We start from the raw sequence: 26,893 nt of genomic DNA on the forward strand, positions 1-26,893 counted from the left end.
CAAAAGGTTGCTTTTTTTAAATGAATGAATACAATGAAAGAGCAGCTGTCATTATAGAATGTTACACAAGAGATGATTTTTCAGAGCTCTGTATAACCTTGAAGGTATCTTGTTATCTATGTATTTGACATTTATTTCAGCATCAGTTCACTTCATAATTAAAATTTGCCCTCTGTCCTGGGGCACATTCCCATAATTAAATATGCAAAGTAGTAAATATTTCAAAAGACATTGTACAGTAGCAACCACAGAGTTTATGAGAACAAGATATTATATAAGGGCAAGTCAAAAAGTATTGCTGCTAGCATACCAGTTTATGCGTGCATGGGGTTATTCAAAGCAAAATGTGTTTAAATATGCCTCTGGGATCCGTGGCTGGCTCCAGATAATTTCTCTCAGTGATATACTTGTCTCAGTCTAATTAAGGTGCTTTAAAATGAAGAAACTAACTGACAACCAGAAGCTGGTGGAAGAAGACTGTAGAATTACTGTTGATGTTAACAGCTACTGAAGTTGGGAACTCACATGGTTCAGCACTTTCAATTTTAGGCAAACATCTTGGCTTTGGTAAGCTGTTGGCTTGATGGATGGCAAAAGTTTTGCACAAAAATCAACTAGCTCAAAAGAGCTGATCTTCCTGGCCATCTTTTAAATGAGATCTAAGCTAATAGAGACAATCACATAGAATGAATTGTTCATGGGGACAAGTCTTGGATTTACCAATATGACCCAGAGAACAAGGTCCAATCAGACAGTGTCTTTTAAGGGGAATGTGCTGGACCCGTTACATTAAAAGCAGAAGGATCAGCTCAGAAGGTTGTGGTGACTGGGGGATTTCTAAAGCATAATCTTGACAGATTTTCCCCAACGACACAGCACAATCACAGGGGCTTATGAGGAAGAAATTTTCAGAAAATGGAAAACTGCATTGGTGAGGAAAAAGGCCAGGGCTTTTAAAAATTATTATTATTATTATTCACAACAGTGCACTTGCTCATTCTTTGAGGGTAGAAAGGACTGTTCTACAAGAATGTTGGTAGGAAACTTTACCCCATCCATGCTACAATTCTGACCTTTCTTCCCCTTCAAACTTCTTTTTGTTCCCAAACTCAAAGAACAATGAAAACGAACACAATTTGAGTCCCTAGAAGATGCTCAAAGTGTTTACATGGAGTAAAGGGAAGGGAGCAAACTCCCTTAAGGAAGAGTTAGAGAAATAGAAACAGTACCTTCAAAAGCGGGTAGACCAAGATGAAGGAGATGTCAAGAAATAATACCTTCACATTTGATCTTTTTGTTTAATAAAGGCTTTTGTGATTTTACAAAAAAATTTCTTACTTACCCTCGTCCAACTATAAAATTTCTTTTTACCTTATTAAGGCAGTCTAAAATTATGCACCTATTGACTCATCAACCATAAATACATTATCTCATATCAGTCTGTAACTGCCTACAAATAAAGTCAGTCCTGATAAAATTTCAAGGGCTATATGAAGAGATTCAGGCTTTCACAAACATGCTGTTATTTGAAATGAAATGTTACTTGACGGCTCTATTTACTTATTAAACATGAGCCCAAATGTGAATCAAAAAACATTAGAAGTATGTTCCAAAGCTTAACCAACTTAAACCAACTCCTTCCCAATTAAACATGTTGGAACACCAATGGAGAAGTGTGGGGGTGGCCATCTGTCAGTACATAAAGGACTTTGTGTTTGCACATAAAGACATTGCTCAACCCACATCTGGCTCCTGTAGCCAGATTCTACCCTCACTGGGGCAACTCCCACTGAAATATCTGGGCATAAAGCACAAGTAGAAAAATGACTTTTTAAAAATCCATTTGTTCGTTCCATGGATATATGATGTATGAGAATATCACAGAGTAGAATTGAGTGTACTTTTCTACTTTTATTTATTTTTAAAAGAAAGGTCAAAAAAGAAGAGAATTTGAGTAGGTGTTAGGAGATCAGATTTCTCATCTCATTGTATAATCTTAGGGCATTCACTTGAATTCTTATGTTTGCTTGTTTCCTGACAGGGTCATTTTCTTACTTTCTGTCTTCCCAAATCATAATCTGTAGGGCCCCATCTAAGTTCCCACCTCCTCTGGAAACCTTTCCTTATTACTTCACCTTTTTTCCTGCTAGTTTCCCACTCTAAACAAGTCTACTTAAAAATTTAGTATATATTTATCATTGTATCATCTCCTAGTAGTTTTTTATCCTTTTTTTGTTTTTAATTATTTTATTGGGGGCTCAAAGAACTCTTATCACAACCCATACATACATCCATTGTGTCAAGCACATTTGTACATTTGTTCCCATCATCATTTTCAAAATGTTTTCTTTCTACTTGAACCCTTGGTATCAGTTCCTCATTTTCCCTCTCCCTCTCCCACGCTCCCTCTCTCATGAACCCTTCACAATTTATAAACTATTTTTATTTTATCCTATCTTACACTTTCTGATGTCTCCCTTCACCTACTTTGTGTTGTCCGTCCCCCAGGGAGGAGGTTATACGTAGATCATTGTGATCGGTTCCCCTTTCTCCCCCAACATTTCCCTTACCCGCCTGGTATCGCTACTCTCCTTATTGGTCCTGAGGGGTTTATCTGTCCTGGATTTCCAGTTCTTATCTGTACCAGTGTACATCCTCTGGTCTAGCCAGATTTGTAAGGTAGAATTGGGATCATGAAAATGAGGAGGAGGAGAAGAAAGTATTAAAGAGCTAGAGGAAAGCTATATGTTTCATTGTTGCTATACTGCACGCTGACTTGCCTGCAACCCTTCTGTAAGGGATGTCCAATTGCCTACAGATGGGCTTTGGGTCTCTACTCTGAACTCCCCCTCATTCACAATGACATGATTTTTCATTCTTTGATGCCTGATACCTGATCCTATTGACACCTCCTGATCATACAGGCTGGTGTGCTTCTTCTATGTGGGCTTTGTTGCTTCTCAGCTAGATGGCCGCTTGTTTACCTTCAAGTCTTTAAGACCCCAGATCCTATATCTTTTGATAGCCAGGTACCATCAGCTTTCTTCACCACATTTGCTTATGCACCTGCTTTGTCTTCAGCGATCGTGTTGGGAAGGTGAGCATCATGGAATTCCCAGGTTAGTAGAACAAAGAGTACTTGCATTGAGGGAATACTTGCATGGAGGCCTAAGGCCCATCTGCAACCTTAATACTAAACCTATAAATATATGTATATAGATCTACTTCCCCATCATCATATATACATATACATATGTACATATAGTTACATATGTACATGCCTGTATTTAGACCTCTATAAATGCCCTTTGCTTCCTAGTTCTTTCCTCTGTTTCCTTTTACTTTCCTCTTGTCCCACTCTCAAGTTCAACCTTCATTTGGGTTTCAATGATTCCTCTCAGTGACATTGCTCTTGATCAAGCCCTACCAGGCCTACTACACTCTCCTTGTCATCGATTTTAGATCACATGTTGTTCCTTTGTCCCTGGGTTTAACACCCACTTCCTTTCCCCTGCTTCCCCCTCGCCCATGGCCCCCACCCCTTGCCAGAACCATCAGTTCTATTGTTTTCCCCAGATTGTTTAACCCATCTATCTTATCTAGATAGCCCCCCAGAGATAATCATATGCACAAAAGAGAGCAAAACAAAGCAACAAAAGAAAACAAAACAGCAACACAAAAAAACCAAGAACAATAAAAGAAAAGCCTATAAATAATTTGAGGTCTGTTAGATGACCTTTAGGAGTGTTTTCCAGTCGAGTCTGATGGGTTGCCACACCCTGGCCCCAAAGTCTATTTTTGGTATTCCCTGGGAACTTCCTTGCTCTGCTCCCCTTGCTATTCTGTTGCACACCCTTAGAGTTTCGTCTTCGTGTGGTGGGGTCAGATCTGGCACAATTCCTGCACTGTGTCTCCAGTGTTGTCCCCTGTAGTACTATGTCCCCTGTAATGCTATGGGTCAGTGAGGGACATCGTGTCTCATAGTGGGGCTGGCCCTATGGTCCTCACTGTGCATTGGTTGCTCTGAGCAAGAATATCATCCTCAGAGCTTGGTGGGCCAGGATGTACTCTTCCTCCCCCTTCATTTGCTCCCGTGTGGTCTGATCAAACATGTCCCTCTCCCTGAGCTGTAGCTTCAGTGCTGTCCTCTGAGGTACATTCTTCTGTGAGGAGTGGGAGCTGTCCAGGTAGTTGGGATTGGGGCCGGCCCCTCAGAACTCTCTATTGGTTCCCAGATTTGTATTCTTTAGTTTTGCATGGATTACACGTTTCTTGACAAAATACAAACGTACTATCTTTTTACTCCAATGTGACTAACAAAAAAAGATATAACTGTTGTACGTTGTTAGAGTCTGTCGAGTCAGTTCCGACTCATAGCAACCCTCCATATGACAGAATGAAACACCATCCAGTCCTATGTCCTCCTCATAATTTTTCATATGTTTGAGCCCATTATTGCAGCCATGGTGCTATTTAATACTGTTGAGGGTCTACCTCTTTTTGACTGCCCCTCTACTTTACCAAGCATGATGTCTTTTACCAGGACTGGTCTCTCCTGATAACATGTCCCAAGTATGTCATCCTTGCCTCTAAGGAGCATTTTGACAGTAATTTCACATTTCTTTTTGTTGATTTAACTCCTTTTCTGGTAATAAGAGAAAGCATGTTTGCAACTACATGAATCTAAAGCTCCCAGGCTTTCCTTCTAAATACTTCCTTTAAGTACAGGCCTTTAAAAAGATTTTTATAATTCATTGCTTCTAACAAATCACCTGACGGTTCAGATTTTTAATTAAAATTTTTTTCTAAATATTTCTTACAGTCATCCAAAAAAAAGTCATTAGCAATTAAAAAAATTAATATGCCTACAATTGGGGCCAAAGACCACCAAGAAAAAGAGGAAACTAAAGAAAATAAAGATTGGATGTAGTGTAGAGAACCATGAAATGTAGATGTTAAAATCATCCAGAATCACGACAGGTGTGCTATCAGACGACAGTGAGTCATCTTTAAGAAATGAAAGGTCCCTTTTCACGAAGATGGCGCCGAAGGCAAAGAAGGAAGCTCCTGCCCCTCCCAAAACGGAAGCCAAAGCAAAGGCTTTAAAAGCCAAGAAGGCCGTGCTGGAAGGCATCCACAGCCACAAAAAAAAGAAGATCCGCACATCACCCACCTTCTGGCGGCCCAAGACCTTGAGACTAAGAAGGCAGCCCAAATACCCTCGGAAGAGCGCCCCAAGGAGAAATAAGCTGTACCATTATGCCATCATCAAGTTCCCCTTGACTACAGAGTCTGCCATGAAGAAGATCGAAGATAACAACACACTTGTGTTCATTGTGGATGTCAAAGCCAACAAACACCAGATCAAACAGGCTGTGAAGAAGCTCTATGACATTGACGTAGCCAGGGTCAACACCTTGATCAGGCCTGACGGGGAGAAGAAGGCATATGTTCGACTGGCTCCTGACTATGACGCTTTAGATGTTGCCAACAAAATTGGAATCATCTAAAGTGAGCCCAGCTGGCTAATGCTAAATATAAACTATTTCAATATATTAAAAAAAAAGAAAAGAAATGAAAGGTACAAGAAAGAATAACTGTATAGTCTGTTGCGATGAACTCCAAAGGTGAGGCTTTTTAAGGAGGCTTTTTAAGGAGGGGAGTAGCAATGAAAAGCCAAGAAGAGGTAACAGTGTGGAAAGAAACACAGGCCTAGAAGTAACAGTGTGGGAGAGAAAACAGCCACTACTTATGAGAGCTACAGTGGAAGCAGAGTCCCTCTAGATTTCAGTTAGAAAAGGGTAAAAGACTTCAAAACCAAGATACTTTGGCATTAGTGTTGTCAGCAGCCATTGCATCAGTTCCAGCTCATAGGTACACTATGTACAAAAGAACAAACAGTTTTCCAATGTTGCACAAACCTCACAATTGTTATGCTTGAATCTATTGTTACAGCCACTGGGTTAATCCATTGCACTGAAGGTCTTTCTCTTTTTCATTGACCCACAACTTTACAAATACAACGTCATTTTCCAGGGATTGGTCCCTCCTGATCACGTGTCCAAAGTAAGTTAAGACAAAGTCTCACCATGCCCATTTCCAAGTAAAATTCTGGCTGTACTTCTAACACAAAGTTGTTCATTCTGACAGTCAATGAAATATTTAAAAATCTTCACCAACACCACAACTTAAAGGCTTCAGTTCTTCAGTCTTATTCATTATCCAGCTTTTGTATATCTACGAAGCAACTGATAGTACCATAGTACCTCACTAGAGTCACGCATGTCTTCAAAGTTTTCAAAGTAACAGCTTTGCTTCCTAACACTTTAAATGGTTCTTTTGTCAAAGATTTGCCCAATGAAATACTTTAGAGCTGATGTGGATCCAAGTAAAGTAAAATCCTTGACAACTTCAGCATTTTCTCAGTTTATCATGATATTGCTTGTTGATCCAGGTATAAGGATTTGGGTTTTATGTTGAGGTATAATCCATATTGAAGGCTATAGTCTGATCCTCATAGGTTGGTGCTTCAAATCCTTTATATTTTCAGTAAGCAAGCTTGCATCATTTGCCTATTACAAGTTAAGGAGACTTCCCCAAAAATGATTATTCATTTTTCTTCATATATCCAGCTTCTCAGATTATTTGCAGATGCAAATGGTGAAAGGATAAAACTTTGATACATGCCTTTCATGATATTATGTATATAATATAAAATCACTTTACCTCATTTTTAAAAACCTACTGAGGATAATAGAATCTACTGAGTACATATATACTCTATGTATACCAGATAATAATATATTTAACTTCCAACCTTCTGCTTAATATTAGCACCAATTACTGAAAATCAGATATTTTGAGTGAAATGCTAGCAAAGAATCTAATATTTTAAATAAGAAATATTTTAAAATATTACATGTCAACCTAAACCTACTAACCAGTTTCCCAAAGTGTAACTAAAACACAGTTAAGCCCCTATATTTAAGTGGAAACTACTGTGATATTAAGTAAAAAAAAACACTTCCTGATAAAAACTATGACTTTGGTGAATAGCTGTTTTGTATGCAGTAACATACTGCACATCTTTTTTGTCAACATTTGATGTGCTTTTTAAAATAGTCTACAGGTGATGCTGACACTCTACCAACTCTTTAGGAATGTAATACAAGGTTTCCCACACATTCATTTGTTTAATGTTGTGTATGGCTTTATTGAGCCTCTGGGACATAAGTAGAAAGGTTTCTTATATAGTCGATATTCAGAACACATGGAATTGAGAGATGCATTCTAGGATATTTGCGTGTTAAGTACCAATGGGGATGGGGGGCGGTACCACTGTGGACTCTGCTTGCATATTACATGTGTTCAACTGGATTGAATAACAGCTTTACTATCTATACTTGGGCAAGTTAACCGTACGCTATAAGCACCAAAATTCCTCATATTCAAAGTGAGAAAAGAATAGTTCTCGTCTCCTAAAGGAGGTGTTTGTAAAGATTAAATGAGATGGTGCATATAAAATCAGTCCGCAAGGTGCTCTAGCATAGAACAAAGGCTCAAGTATGGGCCTATTAGCATTTTTATTATCTGTCTAGCAAGTATAACTTACAAAAATTTGCACATACATCATCTTGCTTGTTTTTTTGTGACTGTTATAAATCTAGCTATCTCACTTTTGCCTAGTCAATTTTTACAGGTGTTCAACTGTTGGCAATAATTACAACGTCAGCAGTGCAACCCTACCCCTAATCAGTGTGATTTTGTCATTGCTGTTGATGCCTTTTTCTCCTCCTCCCTCCAGCCTCGTGCTGACTCATTCTGAGTCTACATACAACAGATGGAAACCCTGGCCAGTCTTGCGTCATCCTCACAATTGTTTGGCTTCAGATCATTGTTGCAGCCACTGTGTCACTACATCTCATTGAGGTTCCCTAGTGACCCCGACCCTGGTAACCACTAATACGCCTAAGTGGCCATCAACAAAGGAATGGATGGACAAAATGTGGTCTAGACAATAATGGAGCACTACTGAGTCAGAAGGAGAAATGTAATCTTGATATATGTTACAGTGTGGATGGGATTTGACATTATGCTGAGGAAAATACGAGGGTTACGTGTTATGGTGCTAACAGCAAAGCCAGCAGTTCAAATCCACCAGCTTTCTGCTCCCATAAAGGTTGAAAGCCTCAGAAACCACAGGGGCAGTTCTGCTCTGTCCTATAGGGTTGTTATGAATAGGAATCGACTCAATGGCATTAAGTTGGGTTTGGGGTTTGTTTCTTTATTTAAATTAGACTGAACCTTGAGAACAAGAACTTTTTTTCCCCTAAAATAAAAATATCTTCCTTTCCACTCTGCTGCTTACCTATTGCAGAGTATGCTGAGGGCTCCATCTTGGCTGCAGTCACATGGCAGACACAGCCCAGAGTGCTGAGTGCGATTCACGTAAAAGCCCTCCTTGCAGGTTTCACAGCGAAGCCCCTGATAACCTGGATGACATTCACACTGCCCAGTGGTCTGATTGCAGCGATTTGCATCGAGGCTCCCGACCCTAGAGCAGTTACATACATAGTCTGCAAAAGAAAGAAGAAAAGAGATATAATCAAGTGAGACTCAATGCCTTCTTTCAAAGAAAAACAACTTTTTATTATATTGAATGGTTTTACAGAGTAAATCATCAATTTTGCATTCAACAATTCATAGTTTTGTTTCATCTCACTCACTGCAACACCCTCAACACACCACCACGTATCCCCCAGTGTTCCCTGTCTCCCACTCCTCCTCTCTTCACCTTTCTCAACACTGACCTTAGGCAAATGCCACCTCCTGGACCTCAGATCTCACATGGTTTATTATTCAAAGGCTAGACAAGAGGATGTACACTGGTACATATAAGAGCTGGAATCAGGGAATCCAGGACAGATAAGCCCCTCGGGACCAATAGTGAGAGTAGCAATACCAGTAAGGGAAGGGGAAGGTGGGAGGAGAAAGGGGGAACCGGTCATAATGATCACCATATAACCCCCCCATCCCCGGGGAACGGACAACAGAAAAGTGGGTGAAGGGAGATATCAGACAGTATCAGACATGAAAAAATATTAATAATTTATAAATTATCAAGGGTTCATGAGGGAGATAAGGTTCGGGAGCGGGAGTGGGGAAATGAGGAGCTGATACCAAGGGCTCAAGTAAAAAGAATATGTTTTAAGAATGATCATGGCAACAAATGTACAAATATGCTCGACAGAATTGGCAATATGTATGGATTGTGTTAAGAGTTGTATGAACCCCAATAAAATGATTTTTTTTTAAAGAAAGAAAAAAGAAATTGTTTCTTGCCAACTCCACCAATCACTTCCATCCTTCATCAGTTCCTATACTTTGGTGTCCCTCTCTGCACCTCTTTTAATCTGTAAATATAACATAAATAAATCCATGTTTGGGAGTGATTTTTCAAACTTGAGTATATTTCAACTTTGGATGGTGAGTTGGTTACAAAACACAGAATTGGGGTTTTTTAGCCCCAAGTATAAGATTAGGAATCAGTTTCCCCTCACAATCAAGATTTTAATTTTCCCAAGGCTGCATAAAGCTGATCTTTCTTTGGCAGAGTCGCATTGCTTTCACATTAATTCTGCTCTCGGATGTGCGTGCGTGTGGTCTCTGTAAACTAAAGAAGCCATGTTAAGTGGTTTACAGGCCTGCCTGGGACAACTCCATGGCAAGGCTGTCATTCCACCAAAAATGACCAGAACGCTTAAAATCACATTGCCTTCAAAAATCTGGCAACGTTTCAACAGGCATCCAATCCCTCCTGCTAGACCGATTTCAGCACAACTTACACAAATCAAATTGGTGTTGGTGTGAACAGTGCTAGTTCAAGAAAAGGGAAAGACTAAGAGGCCCCCAAATAAAGACGAAGAATGTTATCTACTAGCTCCTTCTGAATATATTTTCATTGAACACTGAATCAGTGAAATAGAGAATAAGGTAAGATTGCCAGTGTTATGTACATATTTTAATAACCTTATTAATTTGAGGAGAAAAATACTTGGCTGTTTGTTTTCCCCCAGGATATTCTAGTGAACAAACCTTCAGTGGTAAACAAGTCCATTGGTTGTTTGCTATTTCTGTACGGGCACTCGAGCTCTTCATTGTCTTTTTAATCCTCTATCTCTAAACCTTGCTCGTTCTGTGCTTCTTGGAAGGTCTGTCCTCTCCAGCAAAAGCTCACTTCTCCATAACTCTAAGTCTAATGCCCTTACTATGACCCCATTGCAGTACTTATTACTTACATCTCTCATATAACTCTAATTGAAAAAGACAGCAAAATGAAGCAGCTAAGAGTAAAGTCAGCTACGTAGGGTAAATCTAGCTCTGTCACTAAATTTATGGCCTTAGGGAAGTTACATAGCCTACATCTGCCTTCATTTCCTCTTCTATAAACAGGACATCATAATAGTCCCTACAAGTATGCCATCCCTTAGACATGAAAAAAAATTCCTTGGGTATTCTACGATAATGAATACCCAAGCTGAAAGAAAGGGCGCCAGACAAAGTAACAAATGCGGTGCGAGTGTCAGATTCAGAGGCCAGTTTGGTCCCACCCTGTGAATACAGTCTGAAAGCCTAGGAATGAAATTATTATCATGTCCGTTCTCCATAATGAGGGGGAAATAGAATTAGTGTACTGAAATAGAGAAATTCAAGTTGTGGATCATCCAAACAGTGAATAAGTGAGTAGTCTGTGTATGCCCCACTCATGAATTCAGAGATGAAAAAATCAGTACCTTCACAGCAGCGGACAGGCAAATGGCTGAGCAGGAGAGAACACCCCAGTGGCAGAGAGCAAGACAAAGGTACACTGTCATGAAGCACGCTTCTCCCAACATAAGCAAAGGAAAGGAAGCCGAGAAAGAAGTACTCCGAGTGGGAGCACAATGCGCCTTTTCTGTTCACTGCTCAGATTCCCAAGTCCTTTCTCAGAAAGAGTCAGTGTAAAATGAAAGAACCCTAGTCAAATACATATAAGTAGGGTCCAGCAAACGACATATTTGAGTTACAATAAAATTGAGCTTATGACACTCCTTTTTTGGTATGTCTATTATTAGTAACATTACATATAATGTTGCAGCATGTAGTAAACTGATGTTATTCTCAGATGTTCAAGTTTATGGCTTACTTTTCAAAATATTATGGTATAGATTTTTGTTTTCTAAACTAAATTAGAGGCTTCGGTTGCTTGAAAACATGGACCCAAATGAAGACCACTTTACTAAAGCTGACAGGCAGATTTGAAAAGCAGTGAGAAATGTATGAAGGAAAAATTAAAAGGACTATACAGACAACTCTCCCTAATTTCTGGCTAGAAATGCCATTCCCATTTTCAGGAATAATCCAAGTGATCCAGAACCTTCTACAAGTCATTACCAAAACTGATAAAATGCCAATGTCATCTACCGCTTCCTAATTGTCAAAGTAAATTTTTTATTATTTATGTTTATTTATTAAAGTACATCTAGATAGAGATATAAGTATATATAATGTTTCCAACCTCCTTCAAGGACAAATGAAGAAATTAGTTATAAAAAAAATTGGTAATAAAAGGCAGTAATAATGGAAAAAAACTAAAGGTATTTGGCTTATGTCAGAAGAGATTTATGACAGTTGTCGAGTGGAACCCCATTGTAAACCAGGGGTTGCTTGCAGTATGAGCAACTATAAGAAATTTTCAGCACTGTAGCATCCATTAAATCATACCAACTAACTTATTAGCTTCCAAGTGGATTAGAATCTCAGACCCTTCACAGTTCTTGACATTCATGTGGAACGGGATAGGGAGTTGAGGCAGAAGTCATGCAATCCCTTTAGTAGGAGGTGGGTAATATGCAAAAGAACAAAGAAAACTTCAACTGATAGAAGTAGTGGGGAGAGTGGAGCACAGCCTGGCCCACGAGGCCGTGATGATGGTGTTCCTGAGTAGAGCAGCCAGTCCACAGAGAGAACAACATGGCTGGCCCCACTATGAGACATGATGCCCCTCAGTGACTAAGGACGATACAGGGGACAGCACCGGAGACACAGTGTGGGAATTGCACCTGACCTGATCCCACCACACCGAGGCAAATCACTGGGGGAGTGCAGCGGAACAGCAAGGGAATGGAGTGGCAAGGTCCCCAGGGAATGCTGAAAGTGGACTTTGGGGCCAGGGCGTGGTGCCCCAACAGACTGGACTGGAAAACGCTCCTAAGGGCCAGCAAACGATCCTTGAACGAACTACAAGCCTTTCTTTTGTGGGGGAAAAAAAAAAGAAGTAGTGGGAAAGATCAATAGCCAAAGATGAGAGAAAAAGCTGCAACTTTTAGGCAACTTTTTGGAATCTTAGGTACCAAAGCATGACAAAGGAGCCTGTGACATGATTAATGATGTCACCAGAGCGGACGTTAACAGAAATGAAAGAACATAAAGAGGACACCAAAAGCAATCACGGACAAGCCTGAAAGAAGAGCTGAAAAGTCATGTGGCTGCTTAAGCGTAAATTAGGAATAAACTCCATCATCTGAGTAGCAGGTTCCCCTTCAAGGTCCTGGAATGCTTGGAAAACTGGAGAATTAGAGAACATTAATGTAAATGCTGGCAGAGAGAACCAACTTTTTGTTGTTTGGTTTCTGAAAAGCACTGAATATAGTTATTGGAATCCTTCAGAATAAGAATCTAAATCTGGTACCAAATAGATTTTAACATATACATATACAATCCTAGAAAAAAGGCCCCCCAAAAAAGGCATTTTGTTTGTTAAACCTATCCCTGAGGTCTCCTGGTAGCTAGATTTTAAAAATTGGCTTAAAAATAATATCACCTGTTAAGTACTGTGGTCCTTTAGAGAATCACCTGTAAGAGGTCAGTCAACAATTATTTTAAAACAAAGATGAGAATGTAAAGAGACAGGAAGCTAGATGGATGGAAATGAGCATCCAGAAAGGAAATGAGAATGTTGACTCATTGCAAAAGATGTAACCAACGTCACTAAAAGTTGTCATTAATACAAAGATGAGACTGTAAGGGGGCAGAGCACCTGGATTTATGGAAACTACTCATTACAAAGAATACAACCAATGTCACCAAATAATTTCTGTAGGAATTGCTGAATGGGAACCTAAACTGTTGTGTAAACAAACATCTATCAAAAACAATAAAATATTATTTAAGAAAAATTTAAAAAGTGAATTTATATCATATTCTAGTGTAAAAGTACCCAAAGCCAAATATTGTATGTAAAATAGATATCCTTTAAAAATAAACAGCCAACAGACAAAAATTTTTAGCAAAAAAATAAATTTAAGAAGAATTTTATTTAGAAGTACACCACCACCACCTTCCCTGTGTGGATTGGTTACAGACTGTTCTGGTTAAAGATTATAATGGTAAGAGATTGCCTCCTCATGCACACCAAAGACTTTTTCTAGATCTCTTATGCACCTGGAAAAACTTTCTACATTCACCTTTGAACCACCTCAAGGTCTTGCTCAGTTAAAAATACCTCTATTTCATCTCAAGAATTTTCAGTATGGTACTGTAGCCATAGCTAAGATGCACTAATGATGAGTATGTTTCACTCTTTTAGTATTGAAATTCTATTGGCCTCTCTGTACGGTGTGCATGCTGATAGCTTCCCTCTTTTAGGTGACTGCCTGTGTGTGTGTGTGTGTGTGTGTGTGTGTCATTGTTCTGTTTAAAGCTTAATAAAATGGTCTCTGTAAGAAAAAGAAATAAAGAATTTATTATTATTTAAAACAAAACAAAACCCACTTCCATCAAGTAAATCTAAATCTCAGTGGCCCTCTATAGTGTTCTCAAGACTAAATCTTTTATTTTAAATCATTTTATTGGGGGCTCATACAACTCTTATCACAATCCATACATCCATCCATTGTGTCAAGCACATTTATACATTTGTTGCCATCATTATTTGCTTTCTACTTGAGTCCTTGGTATCTGCTTCTCACTTTTTCCCCTCCCTTCCTCACAAACCCTTGATAATTCATAAAGTATTATTATTTTGTCATGTTTTACACTGTCTGACGTCTTCTGTTATCCATCCCCCAGAGGGTTATATATAGATCCTTGTGATTGCTTCACCCTTTCTATCCCACCTTCCCTTCACCCACCCAGTATCGCCACTCACCACTAGTCCTGAGGGGTTCATCTGTCCTGGATTCCCTGTGTTTCCAGTTCCTATCTGTACCAATGTACATCCTCTGGTCTAGCCAGATTTGAAAGGTAGAATTGTGATCATGACAGTCAGGGGGAGGAAGCATTAAAGAACTAGAGGAAAGTTGTATGTTTCATTGTTGTAGATAGACTGCACCCTGACAGGCTTGTCTCCTCCCCGCCTCCCTTCTGTAAGGGGATGTCCAGTTGCCTACAGATGGGTTTGGGGTCTCACTCTGCACTCCCCCTCATTCAAAATGATATGATTTTTTGTTCTTTGATGCCTGATACCTGATCCCATTGACACCTCGTGATCACACAGGCTGGTGTGCTTCTTCCATGTGGGCTTTGTTCCTTCTGAGGTAGTTGGCCGCTTGTTTATCTTCAAGCCCTGTAACTTTTGATAGCTGGGCACCATCAGCTTTCTTCACCACACTCAAGACTAAATCTTTATGGGATCCAACAGCATCATCATCTTTTTCCTATGGAGCAGCTGGTGGTTTTAACTGCCAATCTGGTGGTTAGCAACCCAATAGCTAACCCAAAGTGCCATCAGGGTTCCTTATCCACTGTGGTAGTACTCCCAATTAATATGTCCTCTATTTGTTACACTTGTTCTGGAGTCCTTTCTGAGATATGACCTAGTGCTGTCATTGACTGTGAGGCACAGAGGCTGAAGCAATTTGGCACAAAACTGTTTTAACCCCTTTCAGATAAAAAAGACCTATAAAAGCAGCAAAGTTCAAGAATTGAACAATAAACTGAAGAAATTGCCCTCAGTCCATCATGATGCAAATTGAAACAAGGAAATGATCATTGATTACAGTAGCATTCCTAAATTAAAATGATTGCAGACAAGTACTGCATGTAAGCAATAATAACAAGAAAGTATGTAAAATATAACTTATACAGACAACTAACAGGATTCTGATTAAAGAATATTCTAAAACTGAAATTCTATCTATAGTCTCCTGGAAAAATGTAGAAGCATCTTTATAAAACTCAATATCCTTTTTATTCATTCAATAATAATTTCACTCTTTGAAAATATGATTAAGTATACAAACACACTGTTCTAGGCTATTCCACATCTTTTCACTTGTCCTCATCTTACAAACACCACTTGTCTGTCAGTTTGTCAGACTGTGGTGGCTTGTGTGTTGCTGTGATGCTGGAAGCAGTATAATGCATTTTAAATACCAGCAAGGTCACACACAATAAGCAGGTTTCAGCAGACCTTCCAGATTAAGAACAAACTACGATGAAGGAATAGTCTGTCCATTTCAGAAGATTTAGCCACTGAAAACCCTATGGACAGCATCAAAACATTTTGTTACTGAAAACCTAATAAACAGAAGCAAAACATTGTCAGAGCCATTGCCGGAGAGTGAACCCCTAGGGTCAGAAGGCATTCAAAATTTGACGGAGGAAGTAAAGTAAGTAAGTAAAGTAAAGTAGGTAAAACTACTTTTTGAAGTAAAGTTGACTCAGTAACACTGAGATGAGTAAATCCTGCAGGAGTAAAGCCTCCAGGTCCTTCATTTGCTGATGGGCCATAGCTCAAAATGAGAAGCTACAGCTGCACACATCAATCATTAATTGAAACTCTGAGCATATGAAATATGAATACAAGAAAAATGGAAGCCATCAAAATGAGTTGAAATACATAAAAAATCAAAATTCTGGGTGTTCATGAGCTGAAATGGACTGGTATTGGCCATTTTGAATAAGAAAAACCATATGGTTTAATATAACAGGAATGACACAATCGAGAGCAATGGCATTGCATTCATTGTCAAAGGACATTTCAACAAGCTTTATCCTGAAATACAGAGTTGCTTGGGACACAACAATGTCTATCCACATATAAGAAAATCCAATTGTGTTATGCTGGGTTGACTAGAGAAACAAATCAGTGATTTTTATATGTATAAGAGTTTTATATCAAGAAATAATTATCAAGAAAGCATCCCAGCCCAGTTCAACTCAAGTCCACAAGTCTGATACTAGTCCATAAGTTCCTCATGCAGCTATATGCAATCATGCAGAATGCAAGAAGATCACAGGCTAGTGGGTGCAGAGTTGTGTGGATCCAAGTTTGGTGGCTATCTCAGGGCTCCCATGGCTTCAGGGTCAGTGGCAGAGGGAGAGGAGGAGGGTCCAGGGTCCTCCTTATGAGAAGGCTACACCTCCAAGGGCACAGTATTAGGCTGTGACCTGATGGACAGGTTTGATTCCACCCCTACTCAGGAGTATCTAGATGACATAAAATCATTTGACTCCCACACTAATCAATACAACTATTATTCAAATTTAGGCACCGACCACAAAAGCTAGTGATGCAGAAATTGTAGAATTCTATCAACCTCTTCAGTCTGAAGTTGATTAAACAAGGGTAAACAAGATGCATTGATAACTATTGGCAATTGGAATACGAAAGCTGGAAACAAAGAGGAAGGAACAATAGTTGAAAAACATAGTCTTGGTGATATAAATGAAGAAAGATTGAAGGAAGAAGGCTGAACTGAAAGTATTAACCAAAAATAAGACTCCAGAAACTGATGGAACACCAATTAAAATGTTTTAACAAGATGTTGAAGCACTGTAAGCATTATGCCAAGAAATTTGAACGACAGCTACATTGCCAACTGACTAGAAGAGATTCATATTTGTACCCATTCCAAAGAAAGGTGACCCAACAGAATGTTAAATTATACAATAATATCGTTGGAATCACATGCAAATAAAATTTTGTTGAAGATCATCCAACAACAGTTTCATCAGTACACTGACAAGGAACTTCCAAAGGTTCAGGCCATATTCAAAAGAGGAAATGGAATAAGGGATATCATTGTTGATGTCAGATGGATCTTGGCTCACAGTAGAGAATACCAGAAAGATGTTTACTTGTGTTTCATTGACTATGCAAATTCATTCAACGGTATGGATCATAACAAACTATAGAGAGCCTTGAAAAGAATGGGAGTTTCAGAACACTTCGTTGTGTTTATACAGATTTTGTACATGGTGCAAGACATGTGAGCAGATCAAAGAAATACTGCATGCTTTTAAATCATGAAAGGTGTTTGTCAACATTGTAGCCTCTCACCATACTTAGTCAATCTGTATGCAGAGTAAATAATCAGAGAAGCTGGGTTGTCCAAAGAAGAATGTGGTATCAGGATGCGATATGCAGATGGCACAACCTTGCTTACTGAAAGTGAGGAGAACTTGAAGCACTTGTTGATGAAGACCAAGGATTTCAGCCTTCAGTATAGATTAAAATTCACTGTAAAGAAAGCAAGAATCCACACAACTAGACCAATAGGTAACATCATGATAAATGGAGAAAAAGTTGAAGTTGTCAATTTCATCTTGCTTGGATCCATAATCAATGCTCATGAGAGCAGCAGTCAAGAAGATCAAATGATGCATTGCATTGGGTAAATCTGCTGTACAAGATCTCTTCAAAGTGTTGAAAAGCAAGGATGTTACTCTGAGAACTCTGACTCAAACCACGGTATTTTCAATTGCCTCAAATGCATGTGAAAGCTGGACATTGAGTACCGAAGACTAGAGGAAAATCAATACATATGAACTATGGTGTTGGTGAAGAATACTGAAAGTACCATGGAATTCTACAACAACAGATCTGTCTTGAAGAACGGCCAGAATACTCCTTAGAGGTAAGGATGGTGAGACTTCACCTCATGTACGTTAGACGTGTTGTCAGGGGAGACAGTCTCTGAGAAGGACATCCTGCTTGGTAAAATGGAAGGATGGGAGAACAGAGGAAGACCCTGGATGAAGTGAACTGAAGCAGTTGGCTGCAGCTATATTCCCCAGGTCTTCAAAATATCACGGACACGTAGACAAACAGTGTTATCATGAGGAAATTTCTAAAGATAATCTGTAATTACGAACAGACTTTAATATCTCAGGTTTATTGTTGCACAGGGAGTCCTGGTGGCATAGTGGGCTAGGTTGTTAACCACAAGGTCAGTGGTCCAAACCCACAAGCATCTCTGTGGGAGAAATACGAAGCTGTCTACTCTTGTAAAGAGTCAATTTAAAGGTTCACAAACCCAAAGGGGTAGTTCGATTCTGTCCTATAGAGTCACTGTGAGTCAGAATCAACTTGATGATGGCAAGTTTATCATTATTATTATTATTAATGCATAAGTACACACTAATTCTATAATATGAACTGAGGCAATGAATGCATTATACTGACAGAGCTGTTATCATTTCCTATACTACATCCTAAAGTCAAAGAATCAACACATTCCTCAGAGAATAACCTTTATTGATTCTTTCTTTCTTTTTACTGTGGTCAAATGTTTGAAAATTATATGCATCAAAGACCAAGATACAAAGTAGGTACCCATAAGAGAATAAGACTTTAAAAAAATATTTAGACATGCATATTAAATTTTATCATCTTCCTGAAGAAACCATGATCATTTAGTGAATAAATATCTTTATCAGGATAATAGTCAATAAAATTCTACATGCAAAATAAGTATCACAGTTATTGAAGAATTAGGTCACAGTCTGACATGTAAGAGCAGATGGAAGCAAAAAAATGCTGGCTCAAGTCATTCTATTCTCTACACACACAATGCAAACCTTTAAAAAGTATCTGCTGAATGGAGGTCAACGAGCAAAGCACACATTAAAAGGCAATGAGTACCCAACTTTTCACTCACTGCCATAGACTCAATTCCGACTCTTGAGTTATCCTATGGGACAGAACAGAACTGACCCTCTGGGTTTCTGAGACTGTAAACTTCTATGGGAGTAGAATGCCTTATCTTTTTCCCAAGGAGCAGCTAGTGTTTTTGAACTGCTAACTTTGCAGTAAGCAACCCAGTGTGTAATACAACACAGTAGCAGGCTAAAATGAAAAACAAAACAACACAAAAATTCAGCAATAGTAACAAGGATGTAGAGAAAATTTAACTCTCCAAAACTGACCATGAGACCCCGTGAGAATGTAAAATGGTGGACAAAGACACTTTAGGAAAGAGCTTGACAGTTTTCTTATGAAGAACTGGCCCTAATAGGTTTACAAGTTTACAAGCAGACTGCTCCACCTTTGTCCCACAAAGTGGCTGTTGGGTCCAAACATTTGTGTATTAATTTTGTGGATATAGGTTTTCAGTTCTCTTGGATAAGTATCTAGGAGTGGAATTGCTGGGCATTCCATAGGTCTCTGAAATTCTACTCTTAGATATTTATCCAGAGAAATGAAAATCTATGTTCACACAAATCACAAATACTTATCGTGACTATTTCATAATTGCATCATCCTTCAACTCATGAATGGATAAATTGTGGTACATCCATACAATGGAGTACTACTTAATGACAAAATAAACTGCTAACAAGCAAAAACACTAAATCTCATATGCATTACACTAAATGAAAGAAGTCAGATTCACAAAGCTACATATTACATGGTTCCACTTATATGACATTCGGAAAAGGAAATGATGCAGGCTGAAAGCAGTTCAGTGGGTTAGTAGACGTCAGGGGTAGAGGAAAAAGTTGACAACAAAGAAGTAACTAACATAAAGGAATTTTGAGAATAAAACTAATTTATATGTTGACTGTGAATTTGTTTTGTTTGTTTGTTTGTTTTTAAACTGTGCGTTTGTTAAAGTGGATGGAAATGGACACCTAAAGAGTAAATTCTAGTGGATGAAGATTTTTTTACATAAGCAAAACCTTTTTTTAAAAAAGGTAATGAGGTCTATTGGATTATTAAATTTTGCTGATAGGAAACCTTAATGTACTATACACAACTATTACTAAAGTCTAAATAGGATCCAGATAATAACTCAGTATTTTTCAAAGCTAATGTTACAACTGAGCAAGAACAATTAATGCTTCAGTTAGTCATTACATAAAATGCTATGAAGATTTTAGGATTCAAAATAGTATTTAACTAAAAGGGATAAAATCTTTTTTCCCTTTGGCTCTAAGTAAGTCTTGGGTCTTAATTTTTCTCTTGAAGAAAGAGGATGAAAAGGAATAAATGAAAGATGAGCATGTATAGGAGTCCCATGCCTTGTTCATATGTAATTATTTATTTTCCTTTGAGATTTCTCTCAAATGTATTTAAAATCTACTGTGTTTAAACAAAGACCAATAAAAATGTATGTTAGTGTAATAACCTTGAGCCTATCCAGTCTACCACATTAGAATTTTGCCCTTCTCACAAACCTAGGGTAGGACCTATAAAAATAATCTTTATCCTGATTTTGAAAATGAAAATGACTGTCAGAAGACGAAAAAATGCTTAAATCAAGCCTCTGCCTGTAGGTCCCTCCACTTTGAATCTGTTTCTCAGCTCCTTCTCGAACTTGTGTCAGGTCCCACTGACAGCCTCCCAGTGGTTGTCACCATGTCATCTGGCAGGGTGACCCAGAAGTCCTACAAGGTGTCCTCCTCTGGCCCCCGGGCCTTCAGCAGCGTTCCTACACCAGTGCGCCCGGCGCCACATCAGCTCCTCGTCCTTCTCCTGGGTGGGTGGCAGCAGTGGCAGCTTCCAGGGCACCCTGGGCACTGCCATGGGTATGATGGGGGCTTCGGTGGGGCAGGGGGTGTGTGGGGCATCATGGCCATCACGGTGAACCAGAGCCTGCTGAGCCCCTTCAAGTTGGAGATGGACCCCAAACCATGCGCACCCAGGAGAAGGAGCAGATCAAGACCCTCAACAATTTTGCCTCCTTCATCGACAAGGCGCAGTTCCTGGAGCAGCAGAACAAGATGCTGGAGATAAGTGGAGCCTTCTGCAACATGTTCGAGAGCTACATCAACAATCTCAGGCAGCGGCTGGAGATACTGGGCCAGGAGAAACTGAAGTTGGAGGCAGAGCTGGGCAGCATGCAGGGGCTGATGAAGGACTTCAAGAATAAGTACAAGGATGAGATCCACAAACAAACAGAGATGGAGACTGATTTGTTCTCATCAAGAAGGACATGGATAAAGCGTACATTAAAAAGATGGAGCTGGAGTCCCGCCTGGAAGGGTTGATGGATGAGATGAACTTCCTCAGGTAGCTGCACGAAGAGGAGCTCCATGAGCTGCAGGCCCAGATCTCGGACACATCGTGGTGCTGTCCATGGACAACAGCTGCTCCCTGGACATGGATGGCACCATTGCTGAGGTCAAGGCCCATTACGAGGAGGTCGTCAACCGCAGCCGGGCCAGGCTGAGCATGTACCAAATCAAGTATGAGGAGCTGCAGGCCCACGCTGGGAAGCATGCGATGATCTTCGTTGGACCAATACGGAAGATGAACCGGAACATCAACCAGATCCAGGGTAAGATTGAGGGCTCAAAGGCCAGAGAGCGTCCCTGGAGGCCGCCATCACGGACACTGAGCAGTATAGGGAGTTGGACATTAAGAATGCCAACAACAAGCTAGAGGCCGCCCTGTGTCCAGCCAAGCAGGAGAGGTCACAGCAGCTGTACAAGTACCAGGAGCTGAGGAAGGTCAAGCTGGCCCTGGACATGGATATCGCCACCTACAGGAAGCTGCTGGAGGGCAAGGAGAGCTGGCTGGAGTCTGGGGTGCAGAACATGAGCGTCCACACGAAGACCACAAGCGGCTACTCTGATGGGCTGACCTCGAGTTAAGGGGGCCTCATGAGCCCTGGCCTCTGCTACGGCCTGAGCTCCTTGCAGTCCAGTTTCAGCCCAGGCAGAGGCTGCAGCTCCTTCTCCTGCACCAGCTCCACCAAGGCCGTGGTGGTGAGAAAGATCCAGACCCCGGCACGCGAAGCTGGTGTCGAGTCTTCCGATGTCCTGCCCAAGTGAATGGCCTCTGTGAGGGGTCACCTCACAGCCTGTCCCTGCCCCTGCCTTCCCAGCAGCTTTGCAGGAGCACATAGGGAACAGGAGACCCAAGGGTTGGCCTAGTCCTCAGCCCACCCTGCAGGAATCAACTGCTTAGGGGGGTACCCTCTTTGCCCAAGACCCCCCAGTAAAAGCCAACTGTCTTTTCTAAAATAAAGCCTGACAGCCTATGTACAAATATACTCAATATGAATTAATGTATGAATTTTTATAGGAGCTGTAAAGAGCCCCCAATGAAACGATCTTTAAATTAAAAAATAAAGCCAAAGAAAACCCCCAAAACAAAAAACCTCTGCTTGTATGTTAAAGAATCTCTTTAACACCCAAATTATATTATCTTGACAAATGCCCGATTTCCTAAGTGTACATTTATTTCAAAATGTACTTCTTATTAGGCCTATATTTCATCATTCCGTGTTTAGGGTAAAAAGGATCTAAGACAGGCTTCACTTTCAGCAAAAGGAATTATCAACACAGATTTTATTTTTATCACGGATCTCACTCTAGTATAACATTAATACTCAAGTTACATTTCACATTTATGTTGTGTCAGGGTAGGGTCACAAATCTTTGAAAGGCCATGGAATGTAATATTAAAGCTGATGAGTTTCTTGAGTTAAACCAGACTTTGTAGAAATATGGAAAGTTTTAAAGTTACCACTTTTAAAGAAAAGTTTTATCCTTTAAAATAAATATATATCCATGAAAGCTCACAATCTCAATTCACTCCATTAGAAGCATTTCTTCTAACTAATGGTAGACAGGAAAAGGGGGTGGGCTGGAGCACATAACACGAACTGGGATTTGTAGAACATTTCTCTCTTATTCTTAAGTGCCATGCTGTAAGAGCTGGCCTGTGGCTCAGGGCCAGTTTTCCGCAATTCAAGGGCAATTCATCTTATGAATGAGACAAGATGACAAGTTAAGGGAAAGGTTGCAATGACTACCTTTTACACTGGGCATGCTCTACATATATATCAGACGTTACAGTAGAAATAGCCTCGTTTAATCTTAACCACAATCCTAAAATAAGTGCCTTGGATGAGGAAACTGAGTTTCAAAGATAAAAAACAAATATCTTAACTAATAGGTATGGAAGAACTGGAATCCAAATTGAGTAACTCCGAAGTCTACATTTTTCACTATAAGATGCCTTATGAAAGACTTAAAGAGATGCTTATTAAAGTGAGTAGAAAAATCACTAGACTGAGCCAGAACTCTTAAAAACACTTTGCCACTAACCCAGCTTCATACCCTTCTCTAAGTCTGTTCTGAGTTTCAGTCTATTGACATAAAATTGGGAAAAATTCATGCCACCTGCCTATCTTAAGAAATAATCAAAGATCAAATATATATGACCACAACATTATTTTTAGTTTTTAAAACTTGTTTATAATTGAGTAGTGTGTTTTGTAATTATAAGACCTTCTTTTAAATTTTTCCTTTTGAAAGTTATGTGCTACATTTTAATTTGAAACTCCGAAGTTTAAAAGTATTAATTGAAGGCAAATTTTCTGATATTCCTCTATATTTTTCATAGTGGCTTGAGTTTAGTAGTGGTCAATAAGTCATTATCAAAATCTATTCAGATCTGACTTTATTCTTGAAAGAAAATCTAGTCAATTTAAAATACAAAGATCTTTAGATTGAATTAAAAATTACAGAAGCTAGCTTTAAGTAGGTTACAAGACACAAAACAAACATACAGATTCAACATAAATGGGTAGAAAATAATGAATTACGCCAAAACTGACCTAAAGAAAACTAAGATAGCTATACTAATGTGAGGTCAAACAGAAAATTGGACCAAAAATATTGTTATAGAGGAAAAGAAGTTTGTTCACTGCAGAATGGTAAAATGTGCAATTAAGAAGATATGGTTATACTAAAAGTGTGCACAACTAATATTACAGTCTCAAAATACATAGGGTAAAATGAAGATAATATTTTATTTCTACTGTTGAAATGAGATAAAAATGTAAAAGTCCTTTGTTCTTAAATAGTATACTTACCATTTTATCACCCTAGATGCCTTACTTTCCAGAAATTTGGAATTTCTTCACAGAAATTATCAGAAATAAGATACAAAAAAAAAGCTCTAAGACTGGGTGGGAGGGGGTTTCACCTAATTGGAGCTGATCAAACTACAGCTTTTTAAGATTTTCTAGTAAAGGGAATTTTCTTTTAAACCAAAATTAAAATAATTTGACAAGTTTCCTGAAATTAAGGAAAGGACCAAAGAGAGAGAGAAAGTTGAGAATAGAAAAATATTTATTATAGTAGACAAATCATTTCAAAACATCCTTAACTAGCATTCATATAGCCCAAGGGTCCATTGCCCCTTCACCATGTTCCTATTGAGAGTATTGTTAAGTGGCCATCTGCCTGAGAAGCATCAAAGCCCACATGGAAGAAGCACATCAGCCTGTGTGACCACGAGCTGTCGAAGGGATCAGGTATCAAGCATCAAAGAACAAAAAAATCCTATCATTGTAAATGAGGGTGAGTGCAGAGTGGAGACTCAAAGCCCATTGGTAGGCAACTGGACACCCCCTTACTGAAGGTTTGTTGGGAGGAGATGAGCCAGTCAGGGTGCAGGGTAGCAACGATGAAACATGTAACTTTCCTCTAGTTCCTAAATGCTTCCTGCTCCCCCACACCCCGCCACTATCATGATCCCAATTCTACCTCACAAATCTGGCTAGACCAGAGGATGTACATTGGTACAAATTGCAACTGGAAACACAGGGAAGCCAAGACAGATGACCTCTTCAGGATCCCAGTGGTGAAAGTGGCGATGCCTGGAGGGTGGAGGGAATGTGGGGTAGGAAGGGGGAACCAATTACAAGAATCTATGTATAGCCTCCTCCATGGGGGATGGATAGCAGAGAATAGGGCAAGGGGAGACGTTGGACAAAATAATAATAATTTATAAATTATCAAGGGTTCATGAGGGAAGGGAGAGTGGGGAGGGAGGGGGAAAATGAGGAGCCGATATTAAGGGCTCAAATAGAAGGCAAATGTTTTGAGAATGATGATGGCAACAAATGTACATATGTACTTGACACAATGAATGGATGTATGGATTGTGATAAGAATTGTATGAGCCCCCCAATAAAATGATTAAAAAATAATAATAAATTGGAAAAAATGAAAAGCTTTGACCACAAAAGATACAGATATAATTCAATATTCAATACTTGGAAATAGTTTGAATCTATTTTGGTTGTAAAGCAACCTATGTGGAAGCTTGCAAATTCAAATCTGAACCCAGGGTATATAAGCTGAACTGTTTTCCCCTTTATTTTATTTTATTTTTTTTCCGTTTTCCCCTTTAAAGAAATAAATATTTATTGATTTATTTTTAAAAAAGAGTATTGTTAGAAAACGCCCTAATATGAGGATTCAGCCTGAGATAGGTTTTGCTTTCCCTACCTCCTTGACTTATCTTACTTATAGCCTGCAGGGGTTATTCCCAACTGCTCTCCTTAAGTGTTCCATCTCACCCCAGTGTTGATAGGTGCCATCAAGTTGGTTCCAACTCATAGACCGCCCAGCCCTGCACCATCCTCACACTAGTTCTTATGTTCATATGAACGTGGCAGTGCACACTGAATAAGGAAGACAGAAGAAGAATCGATGCATTTGAAATAAGGAGCTGGCAAAGAATAGTAAAAGCACCATGGACTGCCCAAAGAACAATTTCAAATCTGTCTTGGAAGAAGTATGGCCAGAGTGCTCCTTAGAGACAAGAATGGCAAGACTGACACAGCTTTCGGCATGTTGTCAGGAGACACTAGTCCCTAGAGAAGGACGTCATGCTTGGTAAAGTACAGGGCAGTGAGAAAGAGGAAGCCCTTCAACAAGATGGACAGAGACAGTACAGTAGCTATAACAATGGGTTCAAATATAAGAACAATTGTAGTGGATGGTGCAGGACCAGAGAGTTTCATTCTGTTGTTCTGTCACCACAGAGCTGGAAGATTCAAGCCACTGACTTTCCAGTTAGCAACCAAATACTTTAACCACTGTTAAAGGCTTCTGTTTGATGATTATGGACACAAATCTATTTACTGATAGTCATTAATACAAGAGGAGAACTGGAAACTTACTGAGCAGCTCATAAGCTGTTAACTAAGGGCAGCAGGTGGGGAGGACCAGAACTATTTTGTAGTTAGCCATCTAGATATAACCATACCTACTTACATCATTCCAAGGCAGGACCTTGACCTGGAGTCATTTCCAAGTAAAAACTGCTTTGTTGTAACATATCAAATGAAGATGCAGAAACTTAAAGGTCATGTATTTCCTTTGCAAAAGAAGACCTTGAGAGTAATAAATTGGGTCAACTGATTAAACCTTTGTCAGAGGTGTTTATCTTTTAAATTCAGATGTTACAGAGTTTCCTCATCTACAACAGCTTGATGCTAAAACAAAGGACGCTGCTCACACAAACGTTTACCTGATTCCTCATTTAACTATTATAGTAAGAACAATAATTGTTCACTATTACTATACCTATTACTATTCGCTAGTGCTAATAAGTGTCCCCGCTTTTGTCAGACATTTTTCTGCAGGAATATTTAGCTTCCCAGCGAGGACAGGGGTGATTAATCCCAATTTACAAATAGGAAAACTAAAATGCTGAGAAGTTAAACAGACGGCAGAGTCCTAGTAAGTGATTGAGACAAGATTCAAACTCAGGCTTTTCTTACTCAAATACTCTTCCTCCTGCCATGTAACCAGAACTTTCTTCCTTTTAAAAAGGGGGGGCAATAATAAGAGGATGTTGGGGGTTATATTCACATAATAC

At 39.4% G+C, this 26,893-nt stretch overlaps 2 protein-coding genes and 1 pseudogene across 2 annotated transcripts in view; 2 read left to right on the forward strand and 1 right to left on the reverse strand.

The window, feature by feature from the left end:
- Positions 1 to 26,893, reverse strand: part of MEGF9 (multiple EGF like domains 9) — a 107,495-nt gene that overhangs the window by 38,465 nt on the left and 42,137 nt on the right. The window contains exon 2 of the mRNA XM_075560409.1: positions 8,369 to 8,576. Coding sequence (XP_075416524.1) covers positions 8,369 to 8,576 — 208 coding nt within the window. The remainder of the gene's footprint in view (positions 1 to 8,368; positions 8,577 to 26,893) is intronic.
- LOC142457948 (large ribosomal subunit protein uL23-like) lies at positions 5,040 to 5,541 on the forward strand. The gene has a single exon (XM_075559036.1). The coding sequence runs from the start codon at positions 5,040 to 5,042 to the stop codon at positions 5,508 to 5,510; it is 471 nt and encodes a 156-aa protein (XP_075415151.1). The 3' UTR covers positions 5,511 to 5,541.
- On the forward strand, positions 20,624 to 22,041 carry LOC142457949 (keratin, type II cytoskeletal 8 pseudogene; annotated as a pseudogene).

The sequence above is a fragment of the Tenrec ecaudatus genome, chromosome 10 (assembly GCF_050624435.1).
Source record: "Tenrec ecaudatus isolate mTenEca1 chromosome 10, mTenEca1.hap1, whole genome shotgun sequence".
Taxonomy (NCBI): Eukaryota; Metazoa; Chordata; class Mammalia; order Afrosoricida; family Tenrecidae; genus Tenrec; species Tenrec ecaudatus.